This window comes from Amia ocellicauda, chromosome 13 (genome assembly GCF_036373705.1).
Source record: "Amia ocellicauda isolate fAmiCal2 chromosome 13, fAmiCal2.hap1, whole genome shotgun sequence".
Taxonomy (NCBI): Eukaryota; Metazoa; Chordata; class Actinopteri; order Amiiformes; family Amiidae; genus Amia; species Amia ocellicauda.
The window spans coordinates 24,086,825-24,111,782 of NC_089862.1; the positions used below are offsets into that span (position 1 = coordinate 24,086,825).

Sequence of the window (24,958 nt, forward strand, 5' to 3'; positions counted from 1 at the left end):
CCCGGGGCCTAAATGTGGAGACGGTGTGCGACTCCGTGCATTGGCCGGTTCCGGCTGTTCCTTTATGCTGTCAGGTGTCAGCTTTGCAGCCCACCGAGAGGCAGCTTTCAGGGCCCCTATTTGTTGCTTGAGACGCTCATTTTCAACTTCAGTTGATTTGAGTTCTCCCCTAAGCACCTGATTTACTCTCCTCATTTCTTCACTGTCCCTTTTTAAATGTATGACCTCGCCTTCGAGTATCTCCATTTTTACAGTGCCCAAATCTTTCTCCCTGACTGTTTTGCAAAGACGCATTTCCAAAATATCCCGGTCCTTCAAAACTATCCTTTCATTTTCAACCGCTTTACATCTGTCATTTTGCAGACCTTTTACTTGGATCAGAGTTGTTTCCAATTCAGCTTGACATTGTCTTAAATCATTTCCTAATTGTTCTCTCTGTTCAATTAAGTCCTCTTTTTCAGCATTCAACACAATGACTTGTTTTCCACAAGTATCTAGCTTTCCTTCAAATTCTAAAACCATTCCATGCCGTTTGGCTCTTTCTTCTTTCGCTTTAGCATACTTTTCTCCTAGCTTTTTCAGTTTTTCAAACTTGCTTATGCTCCAGTTCACTAACCTTGAGCTCGCAAGTGCTAAGCTAGCCATAACTTTCACCACCTCTATCGACTCTTTTTCGAGTTGCGTCGTAGTGTTGTTTACCAACTGAGTTCGACGCGACTCTACTTCAAAGTCCAAACTGCCTAGGCATCCCAGGAATTCAGGAATCTCTGTTCCTGGTACCTTAACAATCAATGCTTCACATGGGGACATTTGGGTAATCATTGTTTTGGCTATTCAGTAACAACCCAACAGAACAGTACTAGATTAATCACCTAATGACTCTAACGCCAACGCTTAGGATATCAACAATTTATCACAAGTAACTAAAACAGACTTAACCTTTTGTGACTTTGGAAACCATACACATACCACGTGGGCAATTCTAGAGCGTCCTCTAGAGTACAAACAGTGTATCGTGCCTACAAAAGTTTTCTTGTTTCAAAACTTTGGAATCTGGATTTCTGGACAAGGCTCTCCAATAACTATTACAGAAACTAGTTATTTTCAGTCTAAGATTCCTCACACGGGTCACCAATTATGTAGCGTAAGGTACACTTATAAAATTCAATTAAAGAAGTGAATTTATAGTATCACCTTATCACGAATCCTGGAATCTTGTAGAACTCAATTTTTGTAATAATTGGACGCAGACACCAATTCCAAAGATATAAATTGTCAAATTTATTCAAAACAAAGACTAAATGTAGCACTACCCTAATTATACAAAAGGGAAAAACTAATTAAAATTCAACTCTAGATCAACAAATCAAAGACAAATCACTTCCATGACCAAATCAAAGACCATGGGATCGCATATGATAACACAAATCGTTAAACAAAAAAAGGTTATAAACACATTGACTACAATACCGGTTAGTAAGACGAAGGGGAGTCTCTCGTTAGTATTATTAGTCAGACATTAAATAACTACGCAGGTTAGTATTTATTTCAGGTAACTTCTCGTTATATATATATATATATCAGTCTCATTTACGTTTAGGTGCCGAGAAAGATCCTATCATTACTTGTTACCACAATTTCCCTTAACTGATTATTATTCAATGATTAATGATAGGCAGGGCCACCAATAATCTAATGTCTATTAACTTGTGTCAATTTCAGACTAAACAGTTAAACAGGAATGAGAAGATATTTCTCGGCGTTGACAGATTTTATTTCTAGAATTATCAACAAAACAGTTTAATGCAACACACATTTATATTTAAGAAAACTAAATGATATTACACATTCTAGAGTTATGAATCACAGATTAACATTTCTAATTGATTTCTCAAATGTCATGAATCATGAACTCCAAACTGTTAAACTTATCTGAACTTCGTCGCAGAGAGGCCTCTCTGTCTTCGGGCTCAGATAACAGCACACGGCACGAGGTCCGTGTGGTTGGAACAAAGGCAGTCCGGTTCGGCTTTGTCCAAGAACTTCCACTCAGTCGATGCACCTGGAAGTTGGGGTTTCGCGAAAGTAGAACAGATTTTCCACTGGTTTGAAGGCTCCAAGGTTGTGCACAAAATCTTCTTGGCAAGCAGGGTCTCTCACCGTACTTATTTGAAGACAAAGTCTTTGAGGAAAGCAGGGCCCTGTTTGTTCCAAGGGTCAAGTTTCTTAAGACTAATTAAAGACTAAATAGCTATTTAAATGACTGACACTTTCGTATACAGTCGACTTAGTCAATTGTCCAGCTGTAAAACTCCACTGATCAGGTGGGCACAGGCGGGCAGCGCAGTCTGTAAAGTTCTTTATTAAATAAAGTCCTTTAAAAGAATTCTTCGTACGGCTCAATCTCCTTCTCCCAGTTCTCCAACTCTTCTGTTGCCGGCAAAGACTTGGTTGGTTTCTGGTTCTGGCAACAGAGCTACAGGTTGAGCTGTGGCAGCGAGTTACTGGTTCAGGTGAGAGAGAGAGAGAGAGAGAGACTGACTGTCTGCTGTTCCTTATAGTCTGTCAGATCAATATGTGATTGGTTCCTGAGTTCTTGAGATTGGATTTCGGTTTCAGCCCCCAGTGTCCTATTGGAGGGGGGCTTGATTTATGACTGATGTCAATCCATGCCATCTTTTGGAAATGCCGGTTGGCCCGGGTTCGTAGCTCTATGTCGGGATTTCAGCTCTTGTCCACTTCAAAGAGTTTTTATCGCCTACAGGCCCCTTTCTCCAGACTCTCATAGCAGAATTCCAAAATATTTTGCCTCTTCTTGGTGCCATCCTCCCCAAAACTGTCACTTTGATGCAAACCAGTTCCAAGCTGATGAGCTAAGGGAATCTGATAACTCTGGGGGGGAGAGGTTTTCTTTAGATCAGTGCTTCAGCTCAGAGCCCAAATGCTCTTATCCAAATACACCCAACATAACGCTACACAAATAAGGTTTCATTGTGATACCATGAGACCTTCAGTGCCATTGTGATTTGGGGGTTCTTTTATAGTTTTTTTGTGATATGCCCACTGATGGGTTTAGCCTTGCAGGTGTTAGTTGCTTTGCCCTAGGCTTTTCTTCGATTGTAGTGCCACATTTCGCCTTAATGACAGCAGCAATCCTAGAACAGACATTTTCCATCCTCTTTTGATAGAAGACCAGGGGAGTTCGATTCTCTATCATAGTTCAGAGCTGGCAGAAGTGTGGGATCGGTGCTTAAAGCAAAGTGTTTCCACATTTTAAGATCTGTTAAAGATCTGTTTAAGCCAAGTTGTTGCCATTATCCTATGTTGGGTTTTTTATATTTATTTGGAGAATTATGAGGACGAGAACAAAGGAAATTGCTAGATGTGGCAATTCGGATACACAGAGACTGCCATGTTGAAACTTAACAGGGTAGATAAACTCTTAAGGGACCTATTCCAGAATACTATAACTGGTGTACATTTTTTTTTATTACTTCATGCTGGAGTAAGAAAGTTACTATTTACCTTGCAAACACACACTATAACCAGGGAATTAAATTAACACCCGCCACCTGCCAAATGCGGGTAGATTTAGCCAGTGGCGGGTAAATCTGTCAATTTTATCCACCACTTTGGCGGGTAGCCAACAAGTGTACGGGAACTCAGCTTTAAGTTTCTGATAAGAGTATTTGTCGGTATGTTTCCAAATATTTGTTAATTAATTTGTTTTAATAGTGTTGGATTGTTAGTTGATTTGGCAAACTGCAATATCATTTTTTTGTTTTTAATGGCATCTGAACAGTCTCCGGGTCCAGGAGGATGTATTTCATGGAGAGCAATGAAGCAGAAGTAAGGTGGTTAAGGATATGGAAAAATAATGACTTTTAATTACTTTTCATAGTCATAATTACTGACTTTTTAATTACCTGGATCAAGTGTGTCAGAATTATAATATGACAGAAAAGGAAAGAGGAGCAACAAAGACATCATACACACACAGCAGCTACTGCTGTTTATTCTGTATTCGCTGGAACTCGAACGCACAGTTCTGTTTCCGAATGCAGAGCGGCAGTCTGAGTGTGGTTTGGACAGGAAGAGTCAATCGTTTAGTCAAGTAGATTGTATAAATTAACTAGCTAGATAGGTCTTATACATTTTGTATTTCGCTGTTGTGACCAGAAAACATTGCCACAAGGACGCTAATGTTATGGCATTTTCATTGCAGCTCACATTGCTAAACTGGCAATTGAATGAAAATATATAAAAAAGGATAAAGAAAAACATATTGGTCGGTCAATTACAGCTATAATTGCAAAATATTCTTTTATAAAACAAATACCCACAATCTTTATAGATAATTTGAAATTGTGACAATAAAAAGTCGTGCTAATGTCGGGAAACAATAATACAAGAGTCTGACACGAGGTGCGTGAGAGTTGACAGGTCTGCTGTTATTATGCCATTTCCATATGGCTTCTAATAATGTATTTTTACATAGATACTTATTTAACAAAGTTGTTGTGTTAGACAAGTATTCATCAATTGCATCAATTACAACGTATTAATTTATGTTGATATGATTTGCGGTGAAGATTCTTGTGGTTTGTTCCCATCGCGTCTTTGCTGGCGTGCATGGTATTGCCCAATGGAAAGGACGTCACTGTCTGTCATCATCCCTAGAGATTATATATTTTTTACACAACCACAGACTGTGACTATGAATATCTAGCCATTCCAATGAAATACTTTAATGACATGCAGAAACCCAGAGAAGGGAGTAGCAGTGAAGAGGAAGAGGAGTATGAAGAGCAATAATGTGTCACCATACAACACCCCTTCTCATGTGTCAGTTTAGTGTGTTGATACAGATCCCCATTAGCTGCTATGCTATTGCATATGTGATTGATTAATTTGAAAAAGATGCTCCCGCACACTGTCTCTACTAGCAAGTGTTATGATTTAATAGAATGCAATGTTTTGCTCAAAGACCTTATAAAACCTGCAAGTAGAAACTGTGTGGGAGGATGTTTTTTCTATCCAGATCCAGGTTAAATATCTGGTGCTGGACGCGTCCGTCAGCCCGTGTGTCCACCAAAGCCTTTTTTCCTGAGGTCGGTGTGTTTTCTCAATTATTTGCAATGGGAGCCGCGTTTTTAAAACGCCGGCAGCGGAACGTGGTGCTGAGCGTCTTTTTCACGCTGAGCGCTGCGCGTTTCTTTCTGGTCGTCCGTCCTCTCTCTCTCTCCACGCACTTCAGCTTTCCCTCTGCCTTGTGCCGACATTGTACAGTTGCAGTTTTATTAGCAGCATGGAGTGAAATCCACGCACAGAAACAATGACTGTTACAGTTAATATCCGAGTGCATTAAACACTGTGATTTCACAGACCGGTGCAGTGCCTGACTAGTTAAAATAAACTGAAGGATAATAATCGCATCGTAGCAGCCGATGTTATTAATATTGTATGAACAGCTGGCCGGTGTTCAGGCTGTGTTGTGTGAATGGTGTGCAGGACAATCCGCAGAGACAGTCAGTGTGAAGAAAGCACGATTCAGTTAACGTGCCCATTTACAAGTTAAATTAATGAATAAATAAATACAGCAGATCTGGGTTTCCCTCTTAAACATTAAGGACTGGTTTAATAAATGCATCCATAAATCCATTGTATATTGTATCTGGATGATTAATCGTGAAATGTGTGTATTTTGTTTCAAATGTAACTTACCCTGGTTAAGGACGTCTGGTAAGTAAATTATAAATAATTAGCTGAAGAATCCCCTTTTAATTGCTCTCAGAAAAATCAGACTGTAGAGTAGATTGAATCAAACAGAGTCTTTATTCAAGCTGCTTGGAGAAAAGTAATACACACAGACATGCAGGTCTCTGTCCTTACTTCCCTAAAATCATAGAGCTTACATGATATATTATATACATACTGCGATATCCTGGACAGGGTGAGTTTGAACCAATAAGGGGGAGACAACTCCCTATCTTATGATATCCTCACTATCTTCCTGAATAAGCTTAAACACAATGTTTTCTATTTTATGCCCAAATATGGAGACATATGTAGCCATTTCGTTATTTATATTCCACACGTATCTAACACATGTCTAGATAGGCAAAGGTGGGTTGTGTGCCCACTTCCCCATCTTCTTGTGGTTTTACTAGAACGTACGTTCTGTACTAAATTTGTATTGTGTGTCTGCAGAGGGATGCATCTGATACAGACCGGTAGAAGCTGGTCTCATTATGTGCTCTTTGGTAACCTCATGTACGGGTGAGGTATTTGGGGCCTCTTCAGTCCCTCCTGTCGGCCATACATATATGTATAAGGTGACGAAGAAGGCCGGTGAAAACGATGTGAAATAGGTCTTTCACACTATTCCCACAGCAATAATACAATATACAATACACCATAGTAGCATGTTTCAATGTGTACCCACTCACAGTTACATCGAAACATTACACATAATTTCACATTTCAGTCATTCAGTCATACAATTATTTAAATGCAGTAGTCAATCTATAAAACTATGGAATGGATAGTTAACGCAATGCAAACAGTCCCACCAGACTCTGTATCCGTCAGTTGCGCTTAGATGTAAAAGAAGTTGGAGTTGTTTGAGTATGCATGATTCCTTTCTAATCTATATCCATAATTATTTGTTTGCATACACAGCAAGTCCCTTTTTAATGTGTTATCTTGTCTGGTGAGTTCTTCAGGCCTTTCTCCAATTTTTCTGAAAGATAAAATTGTTAGTTTCATCACCTGCGGAGAAATTAATCGTTAATGCTCAGTCCGCCTATTCCTGGGCATCGCCACCCTCCTGTTGCAATCAGCAGAGGTGTAGCAACCTGTGGGAGATATGCAGTGTCACTGGCTCCTGTGAAGACAGATAATAGTAGTCAATTTCCTATCCATCAGTACCGGCATCAATAGTTTTAGCATTAGTAATGTAACTATTCCTTATGTCCCAGGACACCACAGTGTAAAGACACTGTAGCAACTGTTTGCAGTAGAACACACACAATGTGTAATAAGGCAGCTCCCTGATCCCAGTGCCTTACACTGGTTAATTTATGTATTTCCTCTGAGAGTGCTGTGTGCGCTGAGCAGGGGAAGCCCAGGCCACAGACCGGTTCCACCCCCTCTTGCTGGGGGGGTTCCCCTTCCTAATATCTCATGGATTTATTAATCTCATGCCTTATTTTCCCTAATATTTCATTCAATCACCATCAAAACTCTTGTGGTGGAAGTGTCAGCACATTTCTTTCACTCATATCAAACTCCCTTTCTCCAGCTTCCCAAGCCCCATTAACTCTTAAATCAACTTCCTCAAACCTTCATCGACATCACTCAGACCCTCTTAAAACATCGCTCTGTATCCTAATAGCTGTTCTTCCTCCTTTTCCTGATTTCTTACTAGACAATTCAAGTTATATATGATCGATTGATATTATTACTATTTATTCATTATATTTTGCTCCATTTACTTGAGTAAATTAATTAAGATATTTACCTAATAAAATATATTTTAGAAAATATTTAATCGGATATTGCTTGTGTGCTGGGCGCACTTCACCAGAGACAGAAATAGGTGGTACCTGAACCAAACCGCAATCTTGTTTGTGTCTGGGGAAGTGCAACACAGACAGACAGCTCCACAGCCATCAGCAGGCCACTGTGGGGGGGCATAATGTCAGTGGGAGAAATGGCTGATACTGATACACAGTGTTGCGGTGTGTGTGTTAAGCTGTTGTGCGAGGCCGTAGTGGTTGTCCAATGTATCCGATTATTCCTAGCGTCTACGAATTATTATTATTATTATTATTATTATTATTATTATTTCTTGGCAGACGCCATTATCCAGGGTGACTTACAACATAAGTGTAATATAGTTCCTTCTGGGTTTTTGCACACCCAAGAAGAGACAGGGATCAAGAGATCTCCAATCCCTAAAAGCAGGGGGGTGCTTAAATATGCGACGAAAGCAGCCCCCCCACACCAGAAGGGGATTCTAAATCTAAATCTAGGCATTTCAAAAACTCTTCATTGTGGATCTCATAGCTACCAAATGACCACATTTTAATTTCCTGGAGTATCTGGTTTTCTATGTATTCATATCTTCACCACATTTTCTGAAAGACCATAATATGTCACTAAAGAAGTAACATTCTCCTGCTTGGATTTTACATCAGGCTGTCTGTCTCATGTGTAGCCTTTTGTTTCTTTTAAATTGACTTTAGCGGACTTGTCCATAACATGATGTTTAACAAACAAATTATGGTTCTTCTGTGGGGACACCATGACTATGTATTACTATTATTATTGATCTGTTTATTCATAGTACATTTGGTATTGTTTTAACATTTTTCTTGTAGAATCATATTATTTATTTCTTATTTCCGATGCCTGAGGCACTCTGTATAAAGTTAAAAGTCCTCATGGTGAGATCCTCATGAATCTGATAAATCTGTTGTGACAGTTTTAAATATAATTCTGAAACTACTGGTTATTACAGTTGTTAGCCTTATTCTGGACTATGGACAATATTACAAATATAACACATACAAAACTTAGACATTTACTTTATATCACTTTCAAAATATACAAATATATATAAACACATAAAGTACATACACATTGATATCCAAAGATAATTCAGATATCCGATCTGTGGCATGTTTATTGACCCTGCAGTGTTTCAAGCAGCCCTTTAACCTCTTTATGATGGTATTTGTTTATTTATGAAGCTTCTTGTTATTTAGAATAAAATGTCAAATAATCCCACTTGATTATTTAATTATTTCACTGCCTCAGTTTTCTTGATCCATTGTGATCAAGTTATTCTCTAAATTCGTATTATTCTGACAAAGACTTATGAAAACTTTGTCGGTTTTATCTTGTATTTCCTTGATTTCACCAGTCTCTATGATTCCGGGGGACCAGTCCTATGACCATCCATTATCTAACATTTGTTTCTCTACCTTCTAATGTCTTCCCCTCAAAAATTCAATCTCACTTTCGTCAGACATGATTTGAAATAGTACAGTCCGAATGTCTAAGCCAGTATTCTCCTGCAGAGACTCACCCGGGGCAACCGAGTGTCTGAATTCGGAAAGTCAATACAAATATGTCAATCAATCGTCCAGTATGAAACAGTTATCCCAAACACAAATATCTGCGCCAGCTATTCCAAGCTGCGCAGACCCGCCCGGGGCAACCGAGCCCAAAACACACAAATATCTGCGCCAGCTAATCCAAACTGCACAGACCCGCCCAGGGCAACCAGGGGCGCAAAACACAAAATATCTGCGCCAGACACTCAGGCTGCACAGATCCGCTCAGGGGAATGCCCAAAACCGAGCGCACAAAACACAAAATATCTGCGCCAGACACTCAGGCTGCGCAGATCCGCTCAGGGGAATGCCCAAAACCGAGCGCACAAAACACAAAATATCTCGAGATCACAACCAGTTTTGTATAAAACAATCACTCTAACAGCCTGTCTGATGTTTTGGTTTCGTTTTGATATTGCGTCTGTGCGGCATCCTGGGGCCTCCCCAACTATGTCTCTCTTAATCTATATAGGTGGTAAATTAACCTACTCACCCATATGGAGATGGTCAGTGGGGAACACCCGGTTTTCCAGCGATATCCTGTTCGTGACGCCAACTGAAGAATCCCCTTTTAATTGCTCTCAGAAAAATCAGACTGTAGAGTAGATTGAATCAAACAGAGTCTTTATTCAAGCTGCTTGGAGAAAAGTAATACACACAGACACGCAGGTCTCTGTCCTTACTTCCCTAAAATCATAGAGCTTACATGATATATTATATACATACTGCGATATCCTGGACAGGGTGAGTTTGAACCAATAAGGGGGAGACAACTCCCTATCTTATGATATCCTCACTATCTTCCTGAATAAGCTTAAACACAATGTTTTCTATTTTATGCCCAAATATGGAGACATATGTAGCCATTTCGTTATTTATATTCTACACGTATCTAACGCATGTCTGGATAGGCAAAGGGGGGTTGTGTGCCCACTTCCCCATCTTCTTGTGGTTTTACTAGAACGTACGTTCTGTACTAAATTTGTATTGTGTGTCTGCAGAGGGATGCATCTGATACAGACCGGTAGAAGCTGGTCTCATTATGTGCTCTTTGGTAACCTCATGTACGGGTGAGGTATTTGGGGCCTCTTCATTAGCCAAAAAGTATTGTTTGCAGTTACAAATCTGCAGAAAGAGTAATAAGTTAAGGGAGTCACGCTGTGCCGTTTAAAATGCATATATACTAGCACAAATGATGACGATAATAATAACAATACATATTTGCGATTTAGTATTATTGTTCTTATGATACTTGTGGGGACGTGCTTGTCTGAATATAATGTTGTCTATACACGTTTAGCTCTTCCTAATATCTCGTAACAGAAACGTGTATTTATTACACTGTTTACAATCATGTAAAGCACAAAGAATAAAATAGACACAAAAGTCCTCTCCGTGTCGCTCGTAGTGTTTCCTGTCTCCGTTTTTAACACAAACACAAACCAAACCCACAGTCGCTGTTCCTCCATCAGAGGACGGACTTCACAGTGGCCTGGTTTGACAAAAAGCTCTGGCACGGCAAGATACGGACGCTTAAGCCAGTGGAAACGAGGCATTACTCATAATGCAGTATGATGGAATAATAATTGCAGTAAGTATGCAGTAAGACTCGTATAGACTCATAATAACACACCAATCCTAATGCAGTATAATGTATTATGCATATGGCCTTCATTGAAAGAGTTACCCACATTGGTTGAGCACCCTTATTTCCATCACTTGTTCTGAAATGTTTGGTAAAAATGCACATTACTGTATACATGTTGTAACACTGTAATTACATTAGTAACACTAATCATGTAATTGTAATGACATAATAATGGATACACAACTACACAAGATGAATAGTATGGTATTGTCCATGGATATCATGAAGAGTAATTTGATTTGTTTCCATATTTCTGTAGCTATCAAAAAATAAAGAAAGATGGACTTCTAAAGTATGTGGCAGACTTGACTCCTAAAGAGAAAAGTCAACAACAACATAAATGGAGACAGAATTCCAGAAAGTTCTATGAAAGAAAAAAGCAAACACAGGCAATACTAGACCTTACACTGTCATCAATGATCGATGAACTGGAGAACACTATAGACCAGAAGTAGTGTCAGCCACCTCGTCGAATACTGAGTCCTGTCATCCATAACATGCAACAACCTCAGACACGTCAGGCCTCTACTCTGAAACAAAAAACTAAGACCATGTTCAAACTGAGGGAGAAGATAAGAAATACAGAAAGAAGAGTTGAAGAGAAAGATAAACAGATTGAATGTCTGAAGAAAAAAATTAAGAGAATGCAAATGAACAAAATAAACCAGGAAAGAAGGAGAGAGGCACAGGAAAGAAGACAGGGGCTTACTGTGAGCAAAAGGAGGAAAATGGGTGACATCATAAAAACATTTCTTCACAGAGATGATGTCGCCACTGTTATCAATGGTAAAGCAGGAGAGGTGAGGAGAAGTTGGCAGGTGTTCAGAAAAAGATTTCTGACTGATACAATGGGGAACCTGCACAAGAATTTCCTGAGAGTGAACCCCAACTTAAAAATCTCCCATATGAATTTAAGCTTTGTGTAGTGCTCCGGAGAGGCCAGGTGTAGTAGTTCTGTTTAGCTGATTTTTTAGAAACCATTTTCATCCAAGGCCACTATATGATAGTATGTTCTTTAGAAAAACTTTAGTTGTGTCTTGCCGGCTGACCATCTCCATAGCGCTTCGTTGTAGCTGACTAAACTATTTTGGTATTATTTCAGTTAAATCGGGCACTGAGTATTCCTTGTCCGTGTATTTATTGAGGGAGTAAATTTCTCCCTGTCAGACCCAAGAAGACCTGCCTCGTTTCTGTATTCATGTGTACAACATAGGGCACCAGTTTGATAGGCTGAACACCCTTAAAAAAGAATGGAGAGGGATGACTACAGTGAGAACTATACTTGCAAGTGGCGTGCAGAAGTCAAGGATGCCCACTTTGGAGGATCCCACCAGCAGGTGACACTACACACTGGGGTAATCTATCTCTCTGGAGGGAGATTTTAATATTTTGCCTCCATTTCAGACTGCCTCTGTCATGATGCCGTGAGAAAACAGATTATTTGTACCAGCTATGAAGTTCCCGGGAGATCAGATATGCTATTATGAATTGGACATCAAGGACAGGATTCCAGAACCCCTGCCGGCAACCTCATTGGCCAGACACTTCAGTGTTCTCCCGGAGATTTGTGCCAAACACACTAAGAGAAGGGCCTAAAGAAAGTAACTTACGAGGGAGAGTGGGTGGTTGGAGCTGGTGTAGATCCGTGGATAGGACGGTAGGGACTGCTGGTTGGGATTTGAAACTGAGGTGTACTAGGGGACATGAAGTATTGGGAGGGGGTGGGATGGGGTGGTGGAAAGTTAAAGATGAATTTGTGGCTGTTCATTGTTCTTAGTGCTCATTACCGTAACATGGATCTCATTACCGTAATGCATAATTGATGATAAAATATTCCTAGAATAATATCACAAAATAAAAATTAAAATGTTGTGCATAAAATGTGTATTTTGCTCTTTATATTTGTGTACTGTTTTTTATTAATTAAGTTTAAGACAGAAATAATTTAAACTTTAATGTTATGAGCATGCCATATGTTACAGTAATGAGATAAGTGATTAAAATATCAATATACATAGTATTAAAATTGAATTTGTTTTCATGAAATATTGTTCTAAACCTCTCCTGTATCTCAAGCAATAAAAACCTATTGGAAATATTTCCATGTTCAATGTTTTTTTCTCATAACTAAAATTGTTATGGTAATGAGATTTTTTTAGTGGATGGTCCACAAAAATGTTTAAAAAATAATTAAATCTGAACAATTACAATTATACATTTAACATACACAGTAATTTGAGATGATATTTAATCCATTATGACAGATTTTCAAAATGTATTGACACTGATACCAAGTTTGTGAGAATCACCCGGGTGTGGAAAGTTGATATAGACCTATCCCACAAGATTTACAGCTGTAATTGCTGCCAAAGGTGCTTCCTAGTTCCTAGACATGTCCTAGGGTGGCATAGGAGAAATCACAGTCAACTAACAGGCGTTCTAACAATGTATAAAGAAGCATAGTCATATAATGTGCAAAGTTCAAGAGTTCTGAACAGCTCATGATAAGATGCTAAATTACAAGTAAGTCTTGAGTAATCGCTTGAAGGTGGACAGGGACTGTGCCGTTCTGACTTCAGTGGGAAGGTACCACCAAAGGGTTGAAAAGGAGTGGAGCAGCCTGTCCAAAACTGGGCAGAGAACAGTAGACCAGGCATAAGGGGAGGGGGTCAAGGATACACGTGGTGTGTTTGTAGAGAGGTGAGAGAGAAGAAAAAGTAGATTATTATTATTATTTTTATTTCTTGGCAGACTTACAACATAAGTGCAAAAATTAAGTACAAGATGAGGGGGCGATGAAGAGTTTGCAGATATCTGCAATTTTTAGAGGGCAAAATCATCTGCAGAAATGTAAGGAGGAGCAAGGTGGGGTGGTGTGGCAAAGATGGAGTTGCGGGGGTAATTAAAGAGGATTACAACTTCTTTCTGCTTTACAATGTGGAGTATGGTGTGTAGAGAAAAAAAATACTAATTTAAATGCATGAAACTCTAAGGCAGTGACAACAAAATGTAGAAAATAAGTGAATATGTAGAGATTTCTATAGGCCCTGTAGATATTTGCAATTTTAATAAAAAATACATGTTTAATTCTGCTGTGAATTTGGTTTCTGCCATATTTTAACCTCTTATACCCCCTTGTCCCGCGGGCGGTACATGGTCATGTAATCAAAATGTATTTCAAATATAATTTAAAAAAACAAAAGATCAATTCCAGCTGGGGTTTTAAGGGGTTAAAACTGGATCTAGAGCATTGCATGTTATTTTCAAGAAACTCTGTTGACAACAGATTCTAAGGAGACATCATTGTGTTAATGTTTTATACATTTTTTTTATATTTAAGCAAGTCAGTCAATGTGTTTAAATGGCATTTAAATGACAAATCAATACTGACATCCTTATTTGCATAGTCTATCTAAACACCTCTGTTTATCTATGAGGTGTGCTACAGCTGTTGAAAGTTACTTGACTAAACTGTCCTTCCCACTTGGACAAACAGCAGTAATTATTAGCAGTTTTGCCTCAAGCTCATGTCCACATGTTGATCTCATTTTTGCAAACAGTTTAACTCTTCAATGTTTTATTTGTATGGTAATTGTGAAAAGCATAGTCTGTTTGTGTCATCAAATTAAATGAAGGTCCAATTCCTAATTTCCTTCAGACCTAAACACTGAAATATGGACAAGTAAGGAAACACATCCATATTATTTTTCCTGTTACCAGAGATCATGTAATAAGGGGTTACAATTATATACTACCTCTGTTGGAAATTGTTAGTCAATAAATGGTAATTCTGTGAGTTTGACTGGATTTTTCTTCATACACTTGATATTAAGTAATTATTTGTGAGTACTGTTTTTCTCCTTACAAACTTCATTAAATCTTCAAGGAGGTGGTGCAAGAGCTGAAAGCATACCTGGGTGCTAGATACCAAAGCTAAATATTGTACATGTTTTTTGATTTTGAGATCGCTTGAATCCCAATCTCTCTTCTATGCCACAGGATCTGTATCTTTCAAGAATACAGGCGTGGAAGCCGAAAATGGAGAAAATTGACAAAAACAGGAAAAGGAAGTTGAGGGTCTGCGTTGCCACATGTAACCGAGCCGACTACTCCAAGTTGGCCCCGATTATGTTTGGCATCAAAGGTGATCCAGACAACTTTGAGCTGGAGGTAGTGGTCTTGGGCTCCCATCTTATCGATGATTATGGGTAAGTAGGGGATGTCCAGTGTGATGGATATTTCTCTTTTTTTTTTTTTTTTTTTTTTTTTGGCAAGTTCTTTTTATAGGTCTTGGCGATGAAATGGCAAAATTTACAAAACTGTATTAAATATGGCAGATCAGCACTTTTTAAACAATCATCATTGACAGTATAATGGGGTAACTGAACTATAATATCATGAATGAGCCATGGTTTCATTAATAGTGTACCCAAAGCGAAACAGTTTAAAGTTAAAACCAAGCAAGCTACCAGCAAAATCAAGAATTCAGTTCCTGTCTTTAATTCTCCCTCAGCAACACGTACCGCATGATCGAGCAGGATGACTTTGACATCACTTCCAAGCTCCACACTATCGTGCGAGGTGAGGACGAGGCAGCCATGGTGGAGTCGGTGGGACTGGCTCTGGTGAAGCTCCCCGACGTGCTGCACCGCCTGCGACCAGACGTGCTGATCGTGCACGGTGACCGCTTCGATGCCCTGGCTCTGGCCACGGCCGCCGCGCTCATGAACATCCGCATCCTGCACGTGGAGGGGGGCGAGGTGAGTGGCACCATTGATGACTCCATCCGCCACGCCATCTCCAAGCTGGCGCACTATCACGCCTGCTGTACCCGCAGTGCAGAGCAGCACCTCATCGCCATGTGTGAGGACCACAGCCGCATCCTGCTGGCCGGCTGTCCCTCCTACGACAAGCTGCTGTCAGCCTGCGGCAGAGACGACTACGCAGACGTCATCCGCAACTGGCTAGGTGAGACACCACTCCCTACGTGGAGACATTCATGACATTGTTCACTGGCAGTTTTGGTGATGGATGCCTTTTTGAATGAATGTCTTCTGGTGATGTTAATTTTAAAAGCATTAGCGTCGGAGCTGTCTGGGAGCTTAAGTGTTTCATTGAAGTCAATGTCTAACTTGAATCTTCCTTTTTAATGTGTTTTAAAGTGGGACGTCTGAGTTGAACGGATACATTGTTGTTAATTCATGTTGTTGTTAATTCATTCATCAATAAAAAATATTTTAAGAAAGGGATGTTTTTATACACCTGTTTGTAGTGTAATATTAAAAATGTTTAAAATAATTAAACTCGGACACTTTTTTTTTTTCCAAAAGCAATTTACAGGTTTGATTTTAAAATATTTCACTAGCCCAATCAAACCAATTATAATGACAACTATTAATGAAAATAAGCAGTACATATGACACATGGATGAAATGTTTCAAATATAGTGAAATGTCTACTTAGGAAATGCAAAATTGTCAAACTGCAAGTATGAAGTCCTTCTGTGCCTGCTTATTTCACTGACCTACATGCACGTTTAATATTTTGTATTCTATTCTATTCTGAAATTATTGAGTGTTTGTTTTAATGTCAAGCACTTACATCCCAGTGATTAGTCTCATGGTTTTCTGATATGTGATGTTTCTCTGTGGAGTTAACTTTTTCATTTTGTTTTCAATCTGTAGGAGATGTAAAAGAACAGGACTACATCGTGGCTCTGCAGCACCCGGTTACAACTGACATTAAAAACTCCATCAAGATATATGAGCTGATGCTGGATGCTCTTATATCCTTCAATAAAAGAACACTAATACTCTTCCCTAATATCGATGCAGGTGAGGGTTTTCAGCCAGTAAATTGTCTGCATCTAAAACAGTGATAAAGAAGTTTGTTATTGAATCTGAACTTTGCAACCATTTCCTATATAAGTAACATTTTACATTTATGCTTCATGACCTCGTACATTCTTCAGGATGAGAAATGAATGGTGTGCTTTTCTCATTCTCATGTGCTTTAAGTTTATGAACACTTATGTTATGCTGCTCCTTGCTTTGTGTTGTGCAATTGATTCATTGTAATTCATAATTTCTCTTTGTATTTCTACAAAAGCTCTTGTGTAATATCATGTAATGCTATACATTTATTATTGTGTGTGTTAACTGTATTGTGAACTATATGGATTGTCGCAGCACATTGGGTAATTGGCTTGTCAAATTAATAATCGACAATAATTAATAATAGAAAAATTTTGAGGAATATGTCCCATAGGTTGATAATATGTTTTGCCTTAGAAGGGTTTGCAGTTCCTTTTCTTTGATGTGCAGATTGAAAAGAAGGAAGCTTGTTCTGTATTCACGGAAACCAGTTCTGCTCTCCGACTGTTCTTGTCCACAGGCAGTAAGGAGATGGTGAGAGTAATGAGGAAGAAAGGCATCGAGTGCCACCCCAATTTCCGGGCAGTAAAGCATGTGCCCTTTGATCAGTTCATCCAGCTGGTTGCTCACGCAGGGTGCATGATTGGCAACAGCAGCTGTGGAGTGCGTGAGGCTGGGGCTTTTGGCACTCCTGTCATCAACCTTGGGACCCGGCAGACTGGGAGAGAGACAGGTAGGGCAAGTCATGTCATGGGTTTTGCCAAGGGCGTGTCTTTGCTTATGGAACTTGTAATCCCGTGTTTAATATCTTTTGAAGTTTAAATCTACAAGATAATACATCTCGTTTCTTTCTGGGCATGGTTACATCTTTCATAAACTGCCTTTTTTCCCTCCAGGTAGATATTACTGTCACTTTATTTTTCCAAGTTAAAGCAATATACGAATACAGGCTTACCCTTAATGCTGAAATTATGTTTTGTGGTCAGTCTGTTTGTTTTTGCTTTAAGGTGAAAATGTTCTCCATGTGAGGGATGCAGATACCCAGAAGAAAATCCATCATGCTCTTGAGCTTCAATTTGGAAAGCGGTATCCATGGTAAGTGTTCTGAAAAAGTATATACAACATTCACAGATCAAATAGTGAGAGTGTGGAAATGTTCACACTACGTCATAACTTTATTTGAAAAGCTATTGCCAAGGGTTGGTCTAACAGGTTTTTCATAGCTAAAGATACCAACAGGTGTAATTGTATATACTGTACATGACTGTTGAACTGTAAGCTGTATCTTGATCATCTTTACAATTCGGAAGGTAAGGTCAACAAATGTAAACAAAGGAACTGAGCAACTTCTGTCACGTATCAAAGCTTTTGTCATTTGAAACAAAAAAACAGATGGGCATAAAAGTATTGTAACATAAGTATGTTCAGTAAACATTTATAAAAGTTTTTTATTCAAATGTTTGTGTTTGTTATTTTTTACTTTCAATCAGGGTATTTGCTACAAATATTCAAAGCAATAAAGTTTATCCTCAGTGTCCTTCCTGGCCCTCACCCAACCAAGGGTCCCATGCAAATGCTTCTTTATGGCTTTAAACCAGGGGTTCCCAATGTCTGGTGATGGATGGCCAATTTCCGGAGGTTGCATGGGATGGGGGGGCCACAGTAGAAAATGAACCACCGATGAAAACTAAATATGTCCCAAATCATACCTTTTTTTTCCTATACATTTCTGTTAGGGAACATTTATGAACTTTAATTGTTTTAATTATTTTCCCGCAAATTACATATGCAATCGAAAAATGTAAAAATCTAGAAAAAGTTCAGAAAAGGAGTGGTTTAAGGTTGGCTTTTTGGGGCCGCACCAAACATACTCGAGGGCCGCATTTGTCCCCCGGGCTGTACTTTGGGAACCCCTGCTTTAAACCAAGAATGAAGGAGATATACTTTGCTTATTTAAGTTACTTAAGGGCTTTGTCTTAGTTCAAAGATCTATGGTGATGGCAATGCGGTGAGCCGGATCCTGAAGTTCTTGAACACCATTGACCTGGATGAGCCACTGCAGAAAACCTTCTGCTTCCCCCCAGTGAAGGAATGCATCTCCCAAGACATTGACCACATCCTGGAGACACAGAGTGCTTTATCTGTGGATCTGGGGGGTACCAACCTCAGAGTGGCCATTGTCAGCATGAAGGCAAGGGCTGAGTTTGAACCTTCTGAGAAACGATATGTATAGAATATACAGTATGTATACAGTACATTTTTTTCCTGATTTTGAAATTTTGCATTTCAAAAAGGGAAATTCCTTGATGTCCTTTCTGCATACCATGTACACTACCGTTCAAAAGTTTTGGGTCACTTAGAAATTTCCTTGTTTTCCATGAAAACATACATGAAATTAGTTTGAATAGGAAATATAGCAACATGAATAGGAAATATAGTCATTGACAAGGTTAGAAATAATGATTTTTAATTTAAATAATAACTGCGTCCTTCAAACTTTGCTTTCATCAAAGAATCTTCCATTTGCAGCAATTACAGCCTTGCAGACCTTAATAATCTGTAATCTGAAGAGATTTCACCCCATGCTTCCTGAAGCACCTCCCACAAATTGGATTGACTTGATGGGCACTTCTTACGTACCATACGGTTAAGCTGCTCCCACAATAGCTCAATGGGTTTGAGATCCAGTGACTGTGCTGGTTACTCCATTATAGACAGAATACCAGCTGACTTCTTCTTCCCTAAATAGTTCTTGCATAGTTTGGAGCTGTGCTTTGGGTCATTGTCCTGTTGTAGGAGGAAATTGGCTCCAATCAAGTGCCATCCACAGGGTATGGCATGGCGTTGGAAAATGGAGTGATAGACTTTCTTCTTCAAGATCCCTTTTACCCTGTACAAATCTTCCACTTTACCACCACCAAAGCACCCCCAGACCATCACATTGCCTCTACCATGCTTCAAGCGTTAAGCACTCCTCCAGCATCTTTTCATTTGGTCTGCATCTCACAAATGTTCTTCTTTGTGATCCGAAAAACCTCAAACTTAGATTCGTCTGTCCATAACACTTTTTTCAAATCTTCCTCCGTCCAGTGTCTGTTATTTTGCCCATCTTAATCATTTATTTTTATTAGCCAGTCTGATATGTGGCTTTTTCTTTGCAACTCTGCCTAGAAGGCCAGCATCCCGGAATCGCCTCTTCACTGTTGGCGTTGAGACTGGTGTTTTGCGGGTACTATTTAATAGTGTTGGGCGGTGTACCGGTTCATACCGAATACCGGTGTTTATTTTTGTTATGATATGAATTTTTAATATACCGCAATACCGGTGTATGTCGCTTAACAACGTTCGGAGCGCGGCGCGGGGTCCCTTTTCACTGTTGCACTATGGTGAGGGCACAGGCTGTATGTGTTACTAAGCATGACGGTGAAGATGGATAGGATAGACATTGAAAGTTCAGAAACTGGAGCTGTAGAACAAGTAGAACGTGATGACGGAAGAACTTGTGCCAAAAAGAGGAGCCGTGTCTGTTGTTTGGACGTTCTTTGGTTTAAAAAAATCCTCCGACGACCAAACAACTATTTTCTGCAAATGTTGTCGGGCTAAAGTTGTCGCCAGAGGCGGCAACACGAGCAATTTGCTCCACCACCTAAGCCGCAAACATGTCTTGGAATATAATGAATGCATGAAACTAAAATAAATACCGTCATATACCGTGAAACCGGTATAATTTCAAAAAAATACTGTGATACAAATTTTTGGTCATTCCGCCCAGCACTACTATTTAATGAAGCTGCCAGTTGAGGACCTGTGAGGCATCTGTTTCTCAAACTAGACACTCTAATGTATTTGTCCTCTTGCTCAGTTGTGCACCGCGGCCTCCCACTCCTCTTTCTATTCTGGTTTGCGCTGTTCTGTGAAGGGAGTAGTACACAGTGTTGTACGATCTTCAGTTTCTTGGCAGTCTCTCATATGGAATAGCCTTCATTTCTCAGAACAAGAATAGACTGACGACTTTCAGAAGAAAGTTCTTTGTTTCTGGCCATTTTGAGACTGTAATCGAACCCACAATTGCTGATGCTCCAGTGTAACTAGTGTAAAGAAGGCCAGTTTTATTGCTTTTTTAATCAGCACAAGTTTTCAGTTGTGCTAACATAATTGCAAAAGGGTTTCGTAATGATCAATTAGCCTTTTAAAATGATAAACTTGGATTAGGAAACACAACATGCCATTGGAACACAGTACTGATGGTTGCTGATAATGGGCCTCTGTACGCCTGTGTAGATATTCCATTACAAATCAGCTGTTTCCAGTTACAATAGTCATTTACAACATTGACAATCTCTACGCTGTATTTCTGATCAATTTGATGTTATTTTAATGGACAAAAAATGTGCTATTCTTTCAAATATAAGGAAATTTCTAAGTGACACCAAACTTTTGAACAGTAGTGTAATTTGAGATGTCAAATTTCTTGATGCTTGAGGGTGGAATTTCATTTTCACTTAAATATTTCATAACTACTCTGTAGCACACATTGGCAGTGGAAAGGTTAACCATTTCAACACCATGAGCTACGTACTTCAGTGACACCCCTCACACAGTACCATGCCGTACCTGCTTAAGATTCTTATTCTGTTCTGCTAGTGGCTTCTCAGATTAGCTTTTCAGGTTTTTCAGGTCGGTGCTGATACTGTGGAATGTGTATTGAAAGATGGGGAGGGGGATCATACCACATTTATATGCAATCGCATATTGTTTAGAGCTTCCAATGTACATGTGCATGCTAGAAGTCTTTTACAAGTATATAAATAGAATTGTCTATTATTATTTCTAGTTTTATTGTAAATTGTACATGTTTGCTGTATAAGAATTATTTATTTTACTTTTTGGATATAGTCAATCTTCAAATTAAATTAACTGGTATGGCAATTCAAGATGGTGCCAAATGTATTGTTATATTCTTACTTTACATTGTAGTTCTTGAAATAGTTTTAAAACTGTCACTAAGTATTGTTTGAAATCCACAATCATTTTAAAGCCATGTTTTGTTCATGTAAGGGAGAGATTGTGAAGAAATACACCCAGCCAAACCCCAAAACCTACAAAGCTAGAATTGAATTGATCCTGAAGATGTGTATAGAGGCCGTCTCTGAAGCTGTGCATTATAACTGCAGGATTCTTGGAGTAGGTGAGTTAACATTGTATCACAACAGATGGCTGCCAGCTGAGTGATTGATCAAACAGAAGTGCAAGAAAACACACACTTGTTAGTAGAAGCAAAATTGTCTCTCTCTTTCTCAGAATGCATTGATTAAGACTGGCTTTTGAGCTTTGAAACTAGCGCTGCTTTAGTTGATTGGGTTTTACTGAAATATGCCTTCAAGAGCTTAGTGAAGAGTGATGCAATCACATTGTAAATTATCAATACAATATCCTTTACTGGAATGTAGTATTTATTGAACCCTCTTCTGTGTCGCAGGTGTGTCCACAGGAGGTCGTGTGAACCCACAAGAAGGGGTGGTCCTACACTCCACCAAACTGATCCAGGAGTGGACTTCGGTGGACATCAGGACGCCTATCTCAGACTCACTGCACTTGCCTGTGTGGGTGGACAATGATGGGAACTGCGCTGCCCTAGCAGAAAAAAAATTTGGCCATGGGATAGGGGTGGAGAACTTTGTGACTATCATCACAGGGACAGGTATGAGTTTGTGGCCCTCAAAGTGATATGATTGACAGTTTGTCTTCAGAAGGTTTGGTTTGGCAGTTGTTATAACAAAGTGATCAGTGACAGTTGCTCATTACTGTACAGGGTAACAGAGGAGTTCCTTTTTACTGTTTGTAATTTGTCCTTGACACATGTTTCAAAAGGTTATATTTGCACACACACTGTCACGCATAAAAGAGATAGATAATGCTCAAACTTCACTGCTGGTAAACTGTTTTGCACAGTCATTTTTAAAGCATTGATATGATTGAATCCACCTGACTGGGCTGAATTGTGTTCTCCAGGCATTGGCGGTGGCATCATCCAGCACAATGAGCTCATCCATGGCAGCACCTTCTGTGCCGCAGAGCTGGGCCACATCATAGTGTCTCTGGACGGTCCGGAGTGTATGTGTGGCAGTCGGGGCTGTATGGAGGCCTATGCATCAGGAATGGCACTGCAAAGGGAAGCTAAAAGGCTGCATGATGGTCGGTGCCAGAACCATTTTGAAGTGCAGGCTTTATTATTTTAGTCTTCAAGAGAATGTTTCCCTGGAAAGTTATCCCTCTCTAGCCATGAATATGTTTTCCAAGAAGTGCTGTATATTTCTGACATCTGTTTCTCAGTCGTTTTAGTGAGGGTTTATTACAATAAGTACCAGAATTAACTTCCTTACTCACAATCCCAAAAAATATTCTGATCATTTCCACAAGTCTACAGGCAGCTACATTACTAAAGATTATCCGAAAATAAATCGCATGATCAGTGCTTTTTAGTTATTATTAGCACAGTAACTGTTTAACCTTACAACTAAAATATAATGGTGTGCTATACATCGGTCTAATGCTGTCAATGAAAACCCCACAAACAGAGTGCAATAGTATTATTTTTACTCAGTGGTTACCAGTTGTTTCATTTCTGTGCACATAACTAGGCTTTATCTTTGAACTTCCCCTCATGCTAGTTGAAAGTATCAGTTTGCATTTTTTGGCACTTGTCTAAATTAATGGTTTCTTCAGTTGCTGCATAGCAGATGACAGGGCATTTTTGAACCGACATCTGATATATACAGTGCATAGTCAAAGACTGAAAAAATCTGTTTTTTTTTCAGCAAATGCTGGTAGAAAAATGTAAATTCTACTCATTTACCAACTTGAATCCACATGCATGAACTATTTAATCCATTTATCACAAGATAGAATGCCATGTTTGAGTGATGTATGGCTGCTCTGGCCTTTCGTTGTTTTCAGAGGACCTGCTGGTAATGGAAGGAATGTCACTGAAGAACGAGGAACCTGTCAGCGCTGCCCACCTGATCTCTGCTGCCAGATGGGGAAATTCAAAAGCAGAAGCTATCCTTAGGACAGGTGAGTTTGCAGATATAAAAACTAAATCAATAAAACAAACTTAAACATTTGCTGGGCTTTCGGTTTTATGTTTTTTTGCATGTGTATCTATACTCACCTAAAGGATTATTAGGAACACCTGTTCAATTTCTCATTAATGCAATTATCTAACCAACCAATCACATGGCAGTTGCTTCAATGCATTTAGGGGTGTGGTCCTGGTCAAGACAATCTCCTGAACTCCAAACTGAATGTCTGAATGGGAAAGAAAGGTGATTTAAGCAATTTTGAGCGTGGCATGGTTGTTGGTGCCAGACGGGCCGGTCTGAGTATTTCACAATCTGCTCAGTTACTGGGATTTTCACGCACAACCATTTCTAGGGTTTACAAAGAATGGTGTGAAAAGGGAAAAACATCCAGTATGCGGCAGTCCTGTGGGCGAAAATGCCTTGTTGATGCTAGAGGTCAGAGGAGAATGGGCCGACTGATTCAAGCTGATAGAAGAGCAACTTTGACTGAAATAACCACTCGTTACAACCGAGGTATGCAGCAAAGCATTTGTGAAGCCACAACACGTACAACCTTGAGGCGGATGGGCTACAACAGCAGAAGACCCCACCGGGTACCACTCATCTCCACTACAAATAGGAAAAAGAGGCTACAATTTGCACAAGCTCACCAAAATTGGACAGTTGAAGACTGGAAAAATGTTGCCTGGTCTGATGAGTCTCGATTTCTGTTGAGACATTCAGATGGTAGAGTCAGAATTTGGCGTAAACAGAATGAGAACATGGATCCATCATGCCTTGTAACCACTGTGCAGGCTGATGGTGGTGGTGTAATGGTGTGGGGGATGTTTTCTTGACACACTTTAGGCCCCTTAGTGCCAATTGGGCATCGTTTAAATGCCACGGCCTACCTGAGCATTGTTTCTGACCATGTCCATCCCTTTATGACCACCATGTACCTATCCTCTGATGGCTACTTCCAGCAGGATAATGCACCATGTCACAAAGGTCGAATCATTTCAAATTGGTTTCTTGAACATGACAATGAGTTCACTGTACTAAACTGGCCCCCACAGTCACCAGATCTCAACCCAATAGAGCATCTTTGGGATGTGGTGGAACGGGAGCTTCGTGCCCTGGATGTGCATCCCACAAATCTCCATCAACTGCAAGATGCTATCCTATCAATATGGGCCAACATTTCTAAAGAATGCTTTCAGCACCTTGTTGAATCAATGCCACGTAGAATTAAGG

General features: G+C 39.6%; 1 protein-coding gene across 2 annotated transcripts in view; it reads left to right on the forward strand.

Moving 5' to 3' along the window:
• gne (glucosamine (UDP-N-acetyl)-2-epimerase/N-acetylmannosamine kinase) overlaps positions 1-24,958 on the forward strand; it is a 39,520-nt gene that overhangs the window by 11,550 nt on the left and 3,012 nt on the right. The window contains exons 1-11 of one of the 2 annotated variants that reach the window (XM_066720237.1): positions 13,313-13,470; positions 14,770-14,978; positions 15,284-15,738; positions 16,455-16,604; positions 17,164-17,376; positions 17,651-17,738; positions 18,624-18,834; positions 21,702-21,831; positions 22,123-22,344; positions 22,656-22,838; positions 23,601-23,717. In XM_066720237.1, the coding sequence (XP_066576334.1) occupies positions 14,809-14,978; positions 15,284-15,738; positions 16,455-16,604; positions 17,164-17,376; positions 17,651-17,738; positions 18,624-18,834; positions 21,702-21,831; positions 22,123-22,344; positions 22,656-22,838; positions 23,601-23,717 (1,939 nt within the window). In that variant the 5' untranslated portion in view covers positions 13,313-13,470; positions 14,770-14,808. Of the gene's footprint in view, positions 1-13,312; positions 13,471-14,769; positions 14,979-15,283; positions 15,739-16,454; positions 16,605-17,163; positions 17,377-17,650; positions 17,739-18,623; positions 18,835-21,701; positions 21,832-22,122; positions 22,345-22,655; positions 22,839-23,600; positions 23,718-24,958 lie in introns of those variants that run through there. The other variant, XM_066720235.1, reaches the window with a different exon arrangement.